The 16,758-nt window shown below is 53.1% G+C and overlaps 1 protein-coding gene across 1 annotated transcript in view; it reads right to left on the bottom strand.

Moving 5' to 3' along the window:
• The window catches only part of FBXO42 (F-box protein 42), a 37,871-nt gene that overhangs the window by 4,180 nt on the left and 16,933 nt on the right, over positions 1–16,758 (bottom strand). The window contains exons 5-7 of the mRNA XM_086475971.1: positions 2,101–2,254; positions 933–1,043; positions 563–659 (exon numbers count right to left, since the gene is read on the bottom strand). Of these exons, the coding sequence (XP_086332097.1) occupies positions 563–659; positions 933–1,043; positions 2,101–2,254 (362 nt within the window). The remainder of the gene's footprint in view (positions 1–562; positions 660–932; positions 1,044–2,100; positions 2,255–16,758) is intronic.

Here is a 16,758-nt window from a genome sequence, read left to right as displayed (position 1 = left end):
GGAACCACTGACCGTCCTCCTGGGGCCCACGGAGGGAAGGCGGGGAGGCCAGCTGCCACCGAGACACCTGCACCAAGCCAGGTGACACCCACGAGCTCCCTGCCCCGGGCAGGCAACAAAACAGGCGCTGCCAGACCTGTGCTTTGAGCGAGTACAATCCAGGGTTGCTCGAACCGAGAGACTCAGGAGAGCAGAGCAATCAAAAGGGCCCCGAGCCAAACCAACCTGTGATAACACTTCATTGATCTTAAATGCCACAGGGAACGATCACTGGGTTAAAACAGCAATTTGTTTTCTAGAAATGCTCATTATAGTTCTGAGTCATGTGCAAGACACGGCACAGTACCTGCCTGAGCGTCAGGGAGATGAAAAGCGCGCCCTCACGGAACAGATGGCGGGGGAAAACAAGGGCCCGTTGGGCAAAGGCTGCAGAGATAACTTGGAAATCGGGCACCAGCTTTCAGGCAACCTGCTGAGAGCTGCCTGGAAGCTGGAAATGAAGCTCTGTCTGGTTTATCTTTGGCAGCGTGTGTTGGTGCTGAGCTAGAGAACGAAAGCTCACCTGAGACTGGCCACCTCGCGGGTGAGGGCTGGGCCCAGAGATGTTGGGCTTGGACCAAGCCCACTGCTCGAGATCCAGCACCCAGATGTCATTGCTCCTGCAAGGGTGAGACAAGAAGCACGGATGATACAACCAGGCCTTCTAGGCTTTGAAACACGGGTTCAGGGCAGAGTTTTAGGGCAGAATTGGGTTTTTCACGGGCTGGAGCCTCGAGGGGATTTGCCGAGGCGAAGGGTGTGCCGAGGCAGCAGGCAGACCCCCAAAACCCTGCGGAGATTTCCTTCCCAACCGCTACGAGCTACCCCGGGACCACCACCACACACCCCTCGCTTGCAGGAGCACTTGTCAGACACCCTCCCCCCAGGCTCACATTTGCCGAGATCCTAGCGAACCCCCGAAGACGATCATTTTGTCTTTGATGACACAGGAGGAATGTCCCGCCATGGGAGGGGGGCCGTGGGTGGTCACGATGCAGTTCCACCTAGGGAAAGAGGGAGGAAGACGTTCACCATCGGGTCGGGAAGGAAAGCGCCGGATGAACGGCATAAAGAAAAATCCCAGGGGGCCAGCGGTGTCCTCCAGAACACGTTACAGAGGAAAACCTCAGGGAAAACCTCCCAAGATCCAAATAATAATGAAACTCATTAGAAATACTAACGTGCTAAACATTTTTACAGCATGACAAAGTCACACGGCCAAGGTGGAAATATCGCCCCTTTCAATTAAGTTTGCCCCGAACTATTTCCAACACAGTTTAATTACAGCATTCTAATGACGCTGCCCAAAAGTGCATTGGATAATTGACACTTTTGATGATGAAAAGTTCTCAATGAAAGAGGAGCCGGAACCATCGCCGCTTTGATACAGGACTCGCTCCTTTCTCACACACGAGCACCAGTGAGAAAGCCTGGTCTAAACCCAGCCAAAGGGTGTTTAAAGGGAAAAGAAGAATTCCTGCCATCTCTGCGGGCGCTGCTGGATTCTTCATTCAAAGTCCAGAAGCTGCACAGGCAGAGCTTACTACGGTGGTGCAGATACCCGCCTGATCGTGTCTCCTTGGAGGGCCACGGGAGCTTTGAGTTTTGGACCATCCCTAAAAGCAACACCTCCAGGAGCTAAGGCTTTATCTCCTGCTTTTCTCAGAGCCCTCACGGCCCACAGCCAAACTGATTACACGCTCAGAACATTCACATCCAGATCTCCCACCTGGCTGGATGGGAACAGGGAGTCTGGCATATTTTAGCTACGAGCCGAGAGCCGTATGGAAGCTTCCACCACCCAAGAGGTGCCAGACAGCAGCGTGCCCACGTCTCTGGTGTGCTCTTGTGGTGTTTTTGGCCTTTTTTTGGGGTTTTGTTTGGTTTTGTTTCAGTAAAAGCATCGCAGACACACCAGGGTTAGACACACCTAGGAAACCAGGACCATGCATAGCTTCCCAGGCGGGCTCGGAGAGACACCCTCCGGCGTTCCTCCAGCTGCACTACAGACACATTTTTACAGGATCAAAGCCGGGGCTTCGAATCCAGATGTGCTCTTACCAGTTTTTGGAGGGCGAGTACGTATGGATTTCATCAAAGAACCTCTCTGGCTGGTGCAGAGGGTAAGGGCTCGGCCGCGTCCACCCACCGAAAAGCACAAGCAAGTCCTTGTAGACCACCAGCGTGGCCCCAGCCTTGGGCGAGGGGTACGAACCTGGGCAGGGACAGAGAAGGGGACGGTTAGGAAAGCACGCTTGAACACGAGCGCCCAAGTCTGCATCAGTTTTACTGAAGTGCGACAACACGGAGACTCCACCTTTGGAAAAAAAAAAAAAAACAAACCCAACAAACCCTGAGCTGAAAAGAAGGCAAAATTAGAGCTGGAAGCCTGGGAAGAAAGCTACTGCCAATTTGTGTCATCGTAATTAGTAGGAGCCTGAAAGCACATCTCGTGTATGGCAAAACATCTGTCACTCACTGGCAGGAAATTGCTAGCTTTCCAACATATCCCTTGAAATTATTGCTTTAGCACGGAATAAAAGCAATAATTACCTCCAAATACCCAGTCCCTTCTCCCCAAGGAAGGAGGGAGAACAAATACCAACTCGAACGCATCCGGAGTCGCTCGTGGCAGATCGCTCGGGTGCTCACGGGGGGCAGCGCGCACCGAACCCCCTTTTTTGCCAAGCGGCACGGTTAAACCCTAAAGGCTTTGCTGCGTGAGTTACCAGTCGCCCCTCGAGCCTGTGGAATGAAGTGCTCCTCTAAAAAATTATTAAAGCAGCTTTTTGCTTGGCTCGTCTGAGTTCAAAAGGGTCTGTAGGGGCCAGGGACCTCCCGAGCAGGGTCGGCGCGTGCACGAGCACGGCGACACGGCCTCCAGGGCTCGGTGCCGAGAACGCCGCGCGTGCCGAAGGTTTCCCCGCGGCGTAGCAAAGCGCCGAGCTCGCCTCTCGACCCGCCGCTGCTCCGTGACGACCCCGCTGCCTGCGGTGCCGTGCCCCGGCCACCGCATCGCTCCTTAACCAGCTCGGAGCGAGAGCGACTTCGGCGCAGCGAGCACCTTTGCGAGGGCAGCTACCCAAGGATGGGATCCCTTCGAATGTTGGTCAGGAAATCGGCCACGGTCCGCTGGGAAAACACAAGCCCCGCCTGCTCCAGCAGCCAGAGGTGCTGTGTCACCCCGTCGCCGATGTGTCAGGTGCCAAATTGCTTCCGCGGAGGAGCTAAAGCCTCTCCAGCCAGGGCTGATGCCTCTGAGCATCCTCCTTCCAGCACCGGGCAGATTCCTCCCCCTCTGCAGTCAGGCTTTCAAAATAATCCGAAATGCATCACCCGACAGACGTGGACGCGCGTGCCCGGCTGCGGGCGCCGGGGCCAGCTCAAGGGCGAGGCCGCGCACGTGGCCGCAGAAGCGCCGTCACCCTCTCCAAAAAGGCTGATGCACCCAACAGACCTCCCTCCTCCGATGTCCTAACAGGACTCGGAGAAACATTTTTAGCAGGTAATGACACGCAGAACAGAAGACTATTTTTAAAAGAAACCAGAGCAGCTATTTTAAGAGGCTGCAGCTGAGAAAAGCAACTCGATGGCGATGGGTTCCAAGTGGTGGGCGGTAAGAGCCCGGCCAAAAAGCAACCCCCGGCCAGACGCAGAGGAGATGGCCGCAGGGCGCCTGAGCCTTTCTCCAGGGACAAAGCACAGCTTGCTGCTGCTCTCAGGTGTATGGCTACGGGGGAAAAAGGGGAATAAAGTCGTGCAGGAAACAATTCTTGTGCCAGGGGACACGTGTAGCGTGGCCAGAGCTATACCCAAGGTCTCCTTAAAGACGAGAGTGCCAGAAGAGGGTCACATTTGGTTACTCTTTGTTCCCAAAGTTTTCCTGGCTCGTTCTGTGGCTGCGTGCAATTCATTAATCCACACCAGCAGGTTTCCAGCCTAAATATTTCCCTGGCGGAGCGCAATGTTGTTCTCCCAAGCCTGGCATCGCAAACTAGACTGCTAGAAACATTTCTGCCTGACGGCTGGGCTGGGCTTCTCCATCGAGGACACCACAGGGTGAAAGGTGCTGGGTTTAAATTGGGTTATTTTGGAACAGAAAGCGTTAGCTAGAGTCATCCCAGCACGGAGAAACAGATCAGTACTTTGCCCGGAAAGGTCTGGGATGGCACAAGAGTGAGAAAAGTCACCCTCCTACTGCTGTAACCTGAAGGTCAACCCCAGCCTCAGACACCAAGACGGTTCCCAAATGAGTCAACAACACGAAAACAGCCCAGGGCAGAGGCTAGCCCTGGTGTTTCAGGAAGCTTTCCCTGTTATTGGATGTTGTACAGGTGTAAATGAGCGGAGTTTCATTCTACAATGCAGGGAAAAGAAAAAATATCGGAATTTTACAAGTCAAAGAAGAGTTGACCTCTTCCAACGAGACAGCTGGGAGATGTACGGATGCTCTCTGCAAAAGAGATGCACCACAAGCTTGTCAAACCGGAGAGGGCTTCAGCGATCTCGTGTCTGAGTGGAAAACAGGCGGATACAGAGCGGCTGCAACCTGGAGAATCAACACTGCTGATCTCCAGAGCAAGGGAGAGCTGCCGGGTGCCGCTGCCGCCGTCCCGGGAAGGGCAGGAGCACCCGGAGGGAGACAGAGCAAGGCCCGCCCTGCCCAGGCGGAGGGGGAAGGTGGCCGGCAGCCTCTGTGACTTCAGGTCCCAGGTATGCGGAGGAGCGCAGGGAGGGCAGCGGGGACATCAAAGGGACACGGGCTCCATTACGTGGGGCCCCGTAAGGACCCGCTCAAAGTCCGAGCCCTTTGGAGGCTGGGCCGAGCGGCGTTTCAAAGGCTGGCAGGACCGTACTCGAGAGGGGAGGGCTTCCTCCTCTCTGGGATCACCCTTGCAAATGAAAAGGCTTCTGTTCCTCACCAGGGACCAAAGGGCCTGCAGAAGAACGTCGTTAGCTAATTGCACTGGTTTCAACTGCTGCCTTGGTCAGGAAGGGCTCTTCCTGGCTGGCTTTCCAAGCTCCACGCCCCGATAACACCATCCAGCCCGATAATCAGATGATCTTTCCTTGGGGATAAAAATCCAAGCGCGCAGAGGGTGCAGCACAATTAACTACTCCTAAACATAGAAGGCAACATCTCTTTACAGCTGACGCTGTTTATTCAGCCGGGATGAGCAGCTAAAAGGTGGTCCGAGCTATTTTTTTTCCAGTTGATGGATTTTCCTGGCTTGCAAAGCAGATACATACTTCTCAAAAAACAAACAAACAAAGATCTCTGGCTTCCACGGATGTTTGGAAGAGAAATGCCAGCCTCTGATCTCTTCTGACACGAGCTCTGGATGCTATCTATTTAGGATCTGTCCTTATAAGCATTTTTTAAAGCCCATTTATTCAGCCCTCTAATGCAACTGGAGCTGCACACGCAGAGCTCAGCGACCACAAAAGAAACGCCTGGCTGTAAGGGCACGTGTAACACGAATTTCCAGACAAGCCTTTTACCTACGGCAGGCACAGCCCCGAGCAACTCCGAAAACGAGTATCAAGTGGAGCTTGAAATAAAAATGAAGTTGGGGGGGGGGGCGAAATAAATCACGTGGTGCCTGATTTGATGGGATCACCCAGATGAAAGGATCAGTATCGTGTGGAGAAACACCGTAAAAGGGATGCACTGGAGCAGAGCCGAGGGTTTGCACCATCTTGGGGGGAAGGTTAAGGTATGGAAAGAGTTCTAGGGTCGTGTCAAGGGGATGAATTGGGGGGAATTGTAGATAGATAAGACAAGAGCCACTAATAACAAGCAGGAGCTGCTATGGCTGGATCTGCTGGATTTCTCAAGCTGCCTTATCCCCAGCAGAGATGATGTTGTTCTCCCTATGACTCCAGTGAGCTGCTCACGGTCCTCGCCAGCCGATCCAATCGACACAAAAACGTCAGGATAAACAAATCCAGGCCATCGCTGCCTTCCCCATCCCAAAGCGAGCTCGGTCCAGCAGCCAGTGGCTTTCAAGGCGCAAAGGAAGCCAAGCTCCCAGGTTCAAAAGCCACCCGCAATCTGCACACCAAAGGTGTAGGAAACCGCCCCGGGGAAGGGCTCGGGGCTAACAGCCACTACCTGCACCAGCAAAAAAAAAAGGGGCAAGACAATGGTTCTGCTCCGCTGTGGCTAAAGCCACGCTGGAAACACGGCAGCCGCCCGCCAAAGCCAGCCTCTCCCCACGAACAAATTACATCTGTTCAACAAATTACGTCCCATCACAAGGACACGCTTAATTTGGTGGGTACGTTATCAACAGAGCACATCATAAACCCAAAGAAAAAGCCAGAGGGAGACGCTGAACCTGCATAGTCAGGTACAAAAAGCAGCATTTGCTGGTGACCAGGGCTGGTTTTCCCTAAATGTTTTGTACCTCTGCGAAAGTCAAGAGCGTTTCAGTACAACCCATCTGCAGAGGAACAAAAAGTTTTGCAGGATTTCACCCCGAGGAGCTTGTCTTGCTTAACGAGAGTCAAAAAGAAGTGGTAAAAAAGCAAATTCCTGGGGGGAAAAAAAAAAATAGACCCAGCTGTCACAGCAGAAACGAGGCCAAAAGGACAGCTTGGACTCACTGCACTCTGCCTCTGAGTTACAAAAGCCCCGTCTCAGACCTTTCCTCGTGGCAGGAGCCGGCTGTTTTACACCGTGCACGTCTCTGGGGGAGCAGGAGGCGAAATGGGGAGCTCGGGCTCTCCCCGCCGGCTTGGCGGAGGGCGAAACCTGCTGCGCTGCCTCCGACGGCCCAGCAGCAGCCAGCCTGGTGCTCGCTCTGGAGTTACGAGCCTGGCTTTTAGGCCGGCAGAGACTTAAAGACGCCAAAACACGGGTCCTAACCTGGAAACCTCATCCAGCCCAGCCCCACCACCGACCCCAGCCGAGGGATTACCTCGACTACACTCGTTCACACGAAGGTCCATCCCAAACTTGCATGAGACAGCGTAAAATCCCCAAATCTTTCCCCTTCGGTGGGAGGGGAAGCCACAGAGGGGAAAAATAATAAATCCCTCTGCTTCCCAGGCCAGCCGGGATTTTTCCGCAGCAGTCTGCAGATTTGCCCAAAAGCTTTTCCCCTGCCAGCAGTTTGCGAGGCTTCCCAAAGGGAAGACGACAAGCCGGCAAGTCCAGAATCGGCGTGACCAGCAGAGGATGAGCACCCCGGTAATCCCACCATGAGCATCGGATTTGGGTAGCGCCAAAGGAGAGCTCCTATGAGGAGAGCGGACGTCCCCACGGCACGCTGGCTCTTTCCCTAAGACAAACGTCAACATTTAGGGCTCGACAGCTGGCTGCCCCGGATCCAGCATCTGACATTCACCTGGTTTTATCCCCAAGACATTCAAAGCAGGGCACTGGGATTACAAATGTTTTCAAGACAGGCTTTGACTGGGTCTACCTAAACCTTAAAGCTTTTAAGAGCCAGGAAAGTATCATTTTCCCCTTCCCAAAGCCACATGTGATTTAGTGTTCCCTCAAATCTGGCTTAAAAATAAAATAATTCCTTGCTTGCAAGCAGAAAGGAATTCAGCTTTGCAAGAGTTTAAAGAAAAATTGAACAAGATTCGATTTGCCTACCCAACAGGGAGACAAAAATCTTTGCAGGCACGTATATCTGCTGCCTGCAACATGCCTCTTAGGTGCGGGGGGAAAGTATCTGTGCACCCCTGCAGACTTTTTTTTGCAAGTTAGGGAGGGTACATAACCAAACCACAGCAGCCCCCTGATTTTTACAGACAGAAAAATTTTCTGCTGTGTTCTCAGTGTTGAATTTCCACCCTACAGTGACACAGGCTCACGGTACAAGCCCGGTCGAACCCACGGCATTGAACCAAAGGGCTGGTTTCTTGCAACCTTTACAAGGTGGAGGCAGAAATCCCCACTGGGGAGGATAAGTCACCTCCAAGCTTTTGCAATGTCACAGTCATTTATTTTTTTTTTTAAACCCTTACATGCTGCGACTCCGAGCCCGATAAAGCTGTCGAAAGGGAGCGGCAGTGCCCTCTGAACCCTGTGCAACAGGATTACTGAGTCACTCCGTGCTAATGCTCAGCAAAAATGTCCTTACACAGCAAGCTGAGCAAACAGCAGCGAGACAGGAGCGCCAGAACGCTCCGGGGCTTTGCCCCCTTTATCTCTTCACAGCTGCAAAACGAGGATCGCTGCAATTCATGCACCTCGATGCTGCAGGAGAGGCTTTTTTTAGGGTCCCTCCCGAGCGGTTCTCACTGACAGCATCACTCCAAGGTGCTGAGTACTCCTCACGGGCAGCTCACCCCACATCCCCCTTCGCAATCATCTCGCCTGGTTTTGGGAAATGCAAATCTGGCCCTGCGGCAAAGGGCGCCGCTGTTGCACAAGCTGCCTTTCCCTCTAGGTGGGTGGAATCCAAACGAGCCAGCGACCCACCTCTCTCTGCTTTCATACTTGGTTTTTTTCCCCTTCAGTGATACCGTACCCTGCAGACTTTCAAGTGATTTGAGTAACAGTCTGACATCCTACACAAAACAGCTCTGATGCTAATTAAAAGAGCTCAGCGCTTGGAGAGAAAGGGTTGATCAGCTCCTGCGACTTGCCTTCCCCTCCAGGAGGCAAACGGGGAGGCAGGAATTGCTGCATCAGGCTGCACAGCGCCGTAACAGCCGGCTAATTGCAGGGAAGGGAGCGAGGTATGCGCGGGTTAGCGGAGGAGCGCGCCCCGGCTCTGCTGAGCTCCGCGCTTTCCGCTCAAGTCACGCTCCCGTTGCGTTTGCCACAGCGCGAGGGAGGCGGCAGAGGCAGCGCAGACGTCGGAGAAGCCCCAAATTACTGGTGTTTCAGGAAATAGCTGCTGTATAATTTGGTGAGGTTGTAGCTACCATGGGGCTAAAAAATCCAAACCAACCTCAACTGTCCTCTAAAGAGTGTCCTGTGGGCACAGGCAGAAAAGTCGACTTGAGTAAGTGCAAAAAGCTCAGCGCTGGGAAGAGGGGGGGGCTGTGCTCGTCTCGAAATTGGCTGCAAAGAAAACGCAGCTACTGACTGAAAACCCAATATCTGCCTGAAAAGCAGGTGAAAGCCCCAGTACAACACACGAAGGGATATTCAGTCTCGCTCTGCGCATCTTCCTTTTAACCAGCCCAGCTCTGTGCATCTTCCTTTTAACCAGCCCTTCCCTCACTTGCTGTCCTCCCCCTTACGCTCATTTTGAAGCCAGTGGCTCCCGCACTACGCTTTCTTCACACCAGGAGCGCGCTTTTCTCCCTCGTTCCGGTAAATCAGGCGCTTAACGCCAAACCCGCTGAATATTTCATGTCAGGAATAAATATTCACCTTTTGGACGGCAGACAAGCATGAGCTAGTGCTTCGTCACCCCGCGTGCCTCCCAGATTTAAGGAGATTTACAGCAGATGCTTTTGTGAAAGATATAAAAACAGGCTGCGAGGATTTAACGTCTTTGGAAGCACGTCAGGCTGGCCAGGGTATTCACCGTACAGCGAATATTGTGTATTTAATCCCGAGCGTTACATACGTAATTGGGGTGGACGGGGTCCTTAATGCAAAGGTACCACAGCAGCATCAGCTTAAAGGCGGCAAACCTCGAGCTGGGACGCGTGCCCGCTGGCTGGGATGCCTCGGAAGGAGCTCCTGCCGATAGGTGTCAGCACAGCCTGCCCCAAGCCTCCGCGCAGGACCTTTCCGAAGGCTCCTCCAAGCTCCTTCCCAGCTGCCAAGACTTATCCAGCGGGGTTTGGTTTCACTGACCCCAGACCGGAGCTGCCCCCGAAGGCGAACGCACCTGCCGAGGAGGGAAGGCTCCGTAAGAGACCCCAGGAAGAGAAGAAACGACTCGCTCTAAAATGACCGGGGAGCTGGGGGTCAGACAGACCTCGGCACACCTCGGCACCTCCTGCGCCTCTCGCCAAGGGCTGACAGCACCAGCCTCAGGCAGGAGCCGGTCAGGCTATCAGCTTCCCCCCTGCTGCAATGCCTTAATTATATCTGAGACAACACCAATGTAAACAACCACTATGTGTGGCTCGGGTGCCCGTTTGCATATTTTTAAGCCTCCTTTCCCAAAAAGGAAATAAAAGAGAAGGTTTCACAGATGTCTTGGCTGCTCTCGAGGCCTCCTGACTGTTGGCAAATACCTTGGCTCAAGTCAGCCAAACTCAGACGAGCAGATATCCGCAAGAAACTAAATTCTCCGCAGGGCTGTGAAATCAAGTGTCAGGAAAAAGTCAGAGCCCTGAAAGGAAAACACAAAAATCCCTATAGAAAAAAAATAAAAAGCTCTTGCAAAATTTCTGCTTAGGGGAGCACCAGTTTGAAAGATCACAGGCCATTAGAAAGCAAATCGTTCTCCAAGCGCTGGTTTTCCAAGGCGGAGCAAGGAGCACTACAGGAGAGAGATTCCTACTCATCATTTCAACAGCAGGCACCCAAACCTCAGATGTGAGAGACCTCCGCAAGTCTCCAAACTCCTTGGGAGCTACTGGATGCTCAGCACCATCGAGACACAACTCCTTAGTTGCCTATATAAGGACTCCCAACCCCAGGGACCTATTTTTGCAGAACGTGGACTTCTTATTTACCAACAGGGCTGCAAATAGTTTTCCCCAATTTTGGCAGAGCATGCTCGTCAGCAATATTTTCAGATGGCCTGAGGGTCATGTTTAAAATGAGCGTGTACTACCCACCACGCTGAAAAGCAGCGAGCATCAGCCAGCCCTGGCCGGCCAGCCGCCCCGGCCCTGCTGGAGGTTACCTTTGTGCCTCGCAAACAGGGACTAGGGAGGCTAAAAATTCTCCACATCCATCCCAGAGGCTGATAAAGATGATAGTGGGAAAAATTCCTCCGTTAATCTCTGGTGGGATCTGTGCCCAGGGAGCTTCTCTCTGAGAAGCTAAATCCGACAGGGTTAAAGCAACAAGCTATTTTTCATGCTGCTCTGCTCGACCCACGCCGGTAGTGTCTTAAGAAAGGCTCGCCACACAGAGAGACAAGAAAGCTGCTAGAGACACGAATGCCATACAGGCAGATTTAAAATCCTGAATAAATCCCTCTACCTCTCATCGTCCAGGAGACAAGAGCATTACCAAACCATTCCTTATCAAGCCTCTTGCTCCATCAGACAGGCACGGTTGCTGGTTTTACTGCGGTGAGGTCATTTGAGCAAGTGCTCCTAAAAAATCCCTGGCAGCTCTTCTGACCAGCTGGGTGTCTCCTCTCGAACACAAGCAAAAGGGGTGGCAGCCAGTGAGCTGCGAAGCGCAACAAGGAAGGGAAAGAAAAGCCAGCTCCCCTCTTTCAGGGCTGTTTCTTCTTGTCCCAGGTCCTCCACGCCAGAGATGTCCATGAAAGAGATCCAGCATCCTTTGGACCAAAACAAACCCATGGGCTCAAGGATGAATGGATGTACGGGATCTCCTCCTGCCCCACTCCGTTTCTGCACGCCGTACAGACGCTCAGCTCTTCCCTTGCCTTAAAGGGAACCACAAGTCCCTGGACCTGTGCTGAGACAAGAGGAAAACCAGATCATCGCTTCAAACGTTCATTTCCCATCACTTCTCTCCCTCCTCTCTTGCATTGTCCCCTCCGTTCTGGCCCCCACCATATTCCTGCCATGTCAGGCCAAACTGCCCGAGGCAGGACAGAAGGGCATCCAAGGGGTAAAGCATCTTTCCCTGCGGAAGCGCCACCGTCAGAGAGACGTGCCTTGCTGACCTGCTGACGACAGCAGGCGAGCCATCGCTCCGAGGAGCGAATTCCCACAGCAGGGACTGTTTTTTCCCCACTATGTTCCATCTGCAGATAAAAATTTGCTGAACTTCCAGCTGCAACGGCGCACCGAGAGCGGGGAATGGGAGAGAGAAGCCACCAGTTGCTTTGGCCTGTAGATGTAAAACCACCTTCACCAAGCTCAGCACCACCGTGACAGCTCCCTAGACGCAAGCTGGCTGTGCTGCTGCCAGCCCCGAGTCCTGTGCCCGTTCCCACCTCCGTGGGCGGGCGAGTTGGCTTCTTCAAAGCCATTCCCACCCGCCTCCGGCGCCGCATTCCTGGTGCCAAGCACACCGACGCGGCAGAGGCGACGGCAGCAGCATCCCGGTGTCCCTGCGGACAAGGTGAGGACCAGTCCTCACCACTCCTTATTTTAATTGCTGAACAGACTCTGCCTCTCGCCCTCAAGCTGTGAGAGAGGAACAAAGTTATGGAGTGACTTTATGACCTCTGTGGGTACTGGGAACAATCAGAAAGGCTACAGGAACCCAGCTTGGGTGCATCGATAAGGATGACTTACTCAGCGTCAGCTGGGGCAAGGGGCCATCGGGGGAAGGAGGAATGGAGAAAGCCACACGACGAGATGGTTTTTAGATGTGGTGCTCAAGCAGCCGAGGCACAGGTATATTTTTCACCCTGGTAGTGGTAAATCCACATCCATTTCCCATCACGCTGACCAGCTGAAGAGTTTAAGGGCTTTTACTTCTGAAGCATCTAAACAACCGCTTTCTCCAAGCGGGTGCTTTTTTGGCAGAGAGCAGATTCCCAGGCAGAAAGCCTCCAAGAGCCGTACAGACTCCGGTGAAGAGGAGGGGAGTCTTTTGGCTTTCCCTGCCCCGTTCAGCGAAGGCCTTTGCAGGACAGATCCCTGCGAGCAGCAGAGCGCACGCCCCGTTTGCACGCGGGTTTTCTACCCTCTGCGTCCCTGGCGTAATTCATCCAGCGGCTCTGCTGGGTCAGTCGCGGCAGGGTGTCCATGGCGAGGGGCAGGAGCTACCCTGCACACAAGCAGCGGTGCTGGACGACTGTGATTCAGAAGGTGACGGATCCAGAGGACACAAAGCTTTCAGGGGTTAAACACAAACAGCCAGAGAGGCCACAAGAACCGAGGAAGACAGGGCCCGGCAACTCAAAGGGAGCGGAGATGTGCGGTGTCAGCCTAAACCCACTCAGATTACGCCTCTCATCACCGCTGTGGAGCAATCCTCTCAAAGCCAAACAGCGATGGATTAACCTCCTGGAAACCAGCCCTCCACGCACAAATGGTGCTTTCCCAACGAGGTGTCACAGCTTTTGGAAAAAGAAAAACAACCACCCAACCAAAAAAAACCCTTCACCTGCTGATTTTTCATCTCTTGCCCTTGAAATATTTCATATTTAAGAATACAAATTTCATTAGAGACATTTTGCAAAACCACCCAAGCGAAGAAAGGAACAAATTAGCATCCTGTCTGCCTCGCACAGACTGAGGGACCGAAAGGCACCGAGAAACACCTGAGCTCAGAGCCTGCCAAACAAGCCCAGGGCTCGCTCTCTGGAAGGACAGCAATAAAGTTTGAGCTCTATATTCAAGGAGGTTGCTCCCTTCAGAGCGCAGGGCGTAGCTTGCCGTTTCCAAACGCAGCAAACCTGCTCCCTGCAACGTGGTGTTTCGCAATATAAAGTGTCTAAGGTTTGCACGGATGCAGTTTTCACCTGGGAGGCGCAGGCTGCTGCCCCACATCCCTGCCTCGGGACAACCTCGGTGCGCTGCGCTTTGCAGCGTTGCTGTATGTACCACCAGCTAGATTTCTCTAGTGACCAGGATTCTTCCAAAGATGCACTTTGCCTTTTTATTTCTGCGTCGCAGCTTAAATTTCAGGAAGGCTTCATCCTTCAGCACTCCTCCACTCCCAGCCCGAGAGGACACCACCAGGCTGGAAGATACGGCTGTCAAACCCTAGTACCGCTTTGCAGGAGTGGTTACTCATCTCCTTGTAAACCTATGAGCCCAGAGAGGGGGAAAACCCCAGTATCTTTAAACTGAAGGAAGGAATTCCAAGCAACCTGTGCTGCAACAGCCTCTGCCCCAAAGGATGGCACAGAACGAAGGCCAGAAACTCGTGGGTTTGTTTCAGAAGGGCAGAAATCAGCTGTGTGATAAGCAAGCTCCGGTCAGGCAGCAGATTCACTGGAATTAAGGCAGAGTTTCCAATGGGGTCAAGTCACTCTGGGCTTGAGGGCTCAAAGGGCATTTTGACCGTGGTGGGAAAGTCCAGGATTTTTTGATGGCAACACGGAAAGTTTTATCTCTGCGAAGGCAGAAATATGCCTTACTGCTACTAAACTCCAAGGGCAACAAGGAAAAAACAAACCAGATCAGGAAAAGAGCTGGGGAAAAAATCTTCCTCTCTTCCAGGCTTTGTTCAAGACTACAACAGCAGAAAGACACCGTACGTATTGCAAGGGATTTCCATCCGTGTCATCAACCTGCTCTACTTTGAAGGATCAGACACCCGCAGCCAGGAGCCGCAGTCATAATTAGGGATGTTATTTTGTGCCAGGTATCAGCTTTTCACTCCTTTTGATTCCCAGGATGCCAGCAGCTATGACATGGCTTCGGCGTGCTCAAGGTGATCCCAAGGTTTTATTAAAAAGTTAGGTGTGCCTTCAATTAAAGAGGGCCGTGCGGCACCGCACCGAGCTCGGGAACACACGGGTACACCGAGAGCATTTCGCAGCCCTCCCCTCAAGGGCTGTAAGTGGAAACGAGTTGGGCTAAATTTTGAAAGTTTATTTTCAAAACCTGCTTCTCCCGGTTTCCTTCCTCGGGTACGTGGGAATGTGGTTGTTTTGCTAAGAAACACCTCATAAGTGGTGTCTTGGGGACCGGCAGCAGTCCAGAGACTGAGAAATGCTGCTCTAGAGAGGCTACTAGCATGGCCAGGTCAGGATTTTGTGGGTTTTTTTAATCCCCAAAGCAAGGATGTACCTTAGATCGCTCGCTACGCTACCGCAAGGCAAGTCACTCTGCAATGGGAAGAGAAGAATTGCAATTCAGGGTCAGGGCAGAGCATTTCAGTAACGAGTCTCAGCTGGTTCCTGCTCTTCAGAACAAAGAAGATGCCAAAACCAACCAAGGACGGAACAACCTGCACAGTCTCAGGAGATCTTCAGACACGGTGGGGTTTAAATCCAAGTGCAGAAGGTTTCCACTAACACCCTTTAGAAAGCCCATCGATCCCTTGGGCTGCCCTGCAGCCGTCAGTCCTGCGAGTTATTTACACCACGCACGAAGGGGCCACGCCGATCCGTGGCTGCGGAGGGCTGGATGTCTCCTGGCTCTCAGCTGCACACCCATGTCCCTTCCTCGGCAAGTCCAGTCCTTCGCTGCGGCTCACGGCTCCTTTCAGCTCCTCCCATCGCCGAGGAGGCCCCGAACAAGGAGCTCGCTCCGGATCTGCACCAGGATTATGAAACTTGGCCAATTGTTTTGAAAACTTGCCGCTGTTTTCTAGAAGATGATGAAGAAAACAGGGCTTTTTTTTTTCGCTTGGGGCAAGGTTTCTGCACAGCTTCGTCAAGGGCAAACCGCTCCACTCGCGCTCGACGACTAACGGGCAGGTTTCTCTTTCCCTCCCATTTCAGGGGGACCACATCTGATATAACCACCTCGGGCAGGTGACAGCAGAGTCTCTCCTACCTCCTTTGGGGTGTTAGTTTTGTTGACACAACACCATCAAAGGCACCTTCCCCTCAGCTCACAAGGGGAAACCTGATCCTCAAATTCCAGCAGCTCCCAGTCAAAGCACGGAGGGGACCCGGGAGAAGAACAGAGCCAAGAGAAACCGACGTGGGAGAGAGCTTTTGCACACTTACTGCGTCGTGCTAAGGCTACCCAGGAGGTTTTAAGTGCAAACTTCAGGCTGAAGGTCTCTACTCATTTTCAGGCTAAAGTGGGGAGGATCTGCTGCTCCGATACGGCGCTAGGTCTTGACACCGTTAACACGGACAGAGAGGACCAGAGCATCTAACGACTGAGTTTTGCCTCCAAGCCTGTTTTTATCCCGAAATCCCGAGAAAGAGATTAGCAGCTTTCCCATCTCCCCAACAAAAGCAAATGCAGCATGGCTGCAGGGAGACAAACCCACCAGGAAACAAGTCTTGGGGTGTTCTACCGCCCCGGCAGCGGAAGGGGGGCCGCAGGGCCGGCCGCACCGTGAGCCTTTGCGCAGCAAACAGGAGAAGCGGAGCTGCAGGTCTCCTGAACTCCGCTGGTATCAGAGTGGGATAGCACGGCCTGGCAGTGGGAAAACTCACTGCAACAAGAGGGGGACAGACTGGGGTCTGTCCAGCTCTCTGGGAAGCTGTAGGGAGGACGGTAGCAAAAAGGAGGGGGATCATGCTTGGCTGAGGATGGTAAAGCTGAAACAACAGGGAGGATGGGCAGACCCCGTAGGACTCCAGCTAGCGCTCCTCTCCCTGCAAAGACCTCATCTTTATATTGTCATTCCTTATTTTATAAGCCCAGTGAAAGGTTTGGTTTTCAAAAGAAAAAGCTTTCCACCTCTGTCCCATAAGCCCTTGGGAGCACGGGTGAAACTACCGTCGTTTTTCTCTCCGATTTAAAAAAAGGTATTTCCCAGTTTAGTGTACGGTTCTGGCAGACGGAGGCCAAGTTCAGGGCTCTGAGGAATACAAACGAATACAGGAAGGGAGAAAGTCTGCAGAAACACACTGTCTGGAACGGCACAGGCAGGCCAGGATAACTACCTGGGGATACGCTCTCAATTCTGCCTGTAAATTATCCCCTGCAGCCTGCGGATGACGCGAACGGGAGACACAGATGCCGGTCAAGGGCCTGGGACAGGGCTGACGGCAGAGACCGAGCCTCTCCCAGGACCTGCCAGCCGTTTTCCTCGCCCGGAGGTGGAAGGGATCTCAT

The sequence above is a fragment of the Leptosomus discolor genome, chromosome 20 (assembly GCF_034619465.1).
Source record: "Leptosomus discolor isolate bLepDis1 chromosome 20, bLepDis1.hap2, whole genome shotgun sequence".
Taxonomy (NCBI): Eukaryota; Metazoa; Chordata; class Aves; order Leptosomiformes; family Leptosomidae; genus Leptosomus; species Leptosomus discolor.
This window is presented reverse-complemented; position numbering and strand designations above follow the sequence as displayed.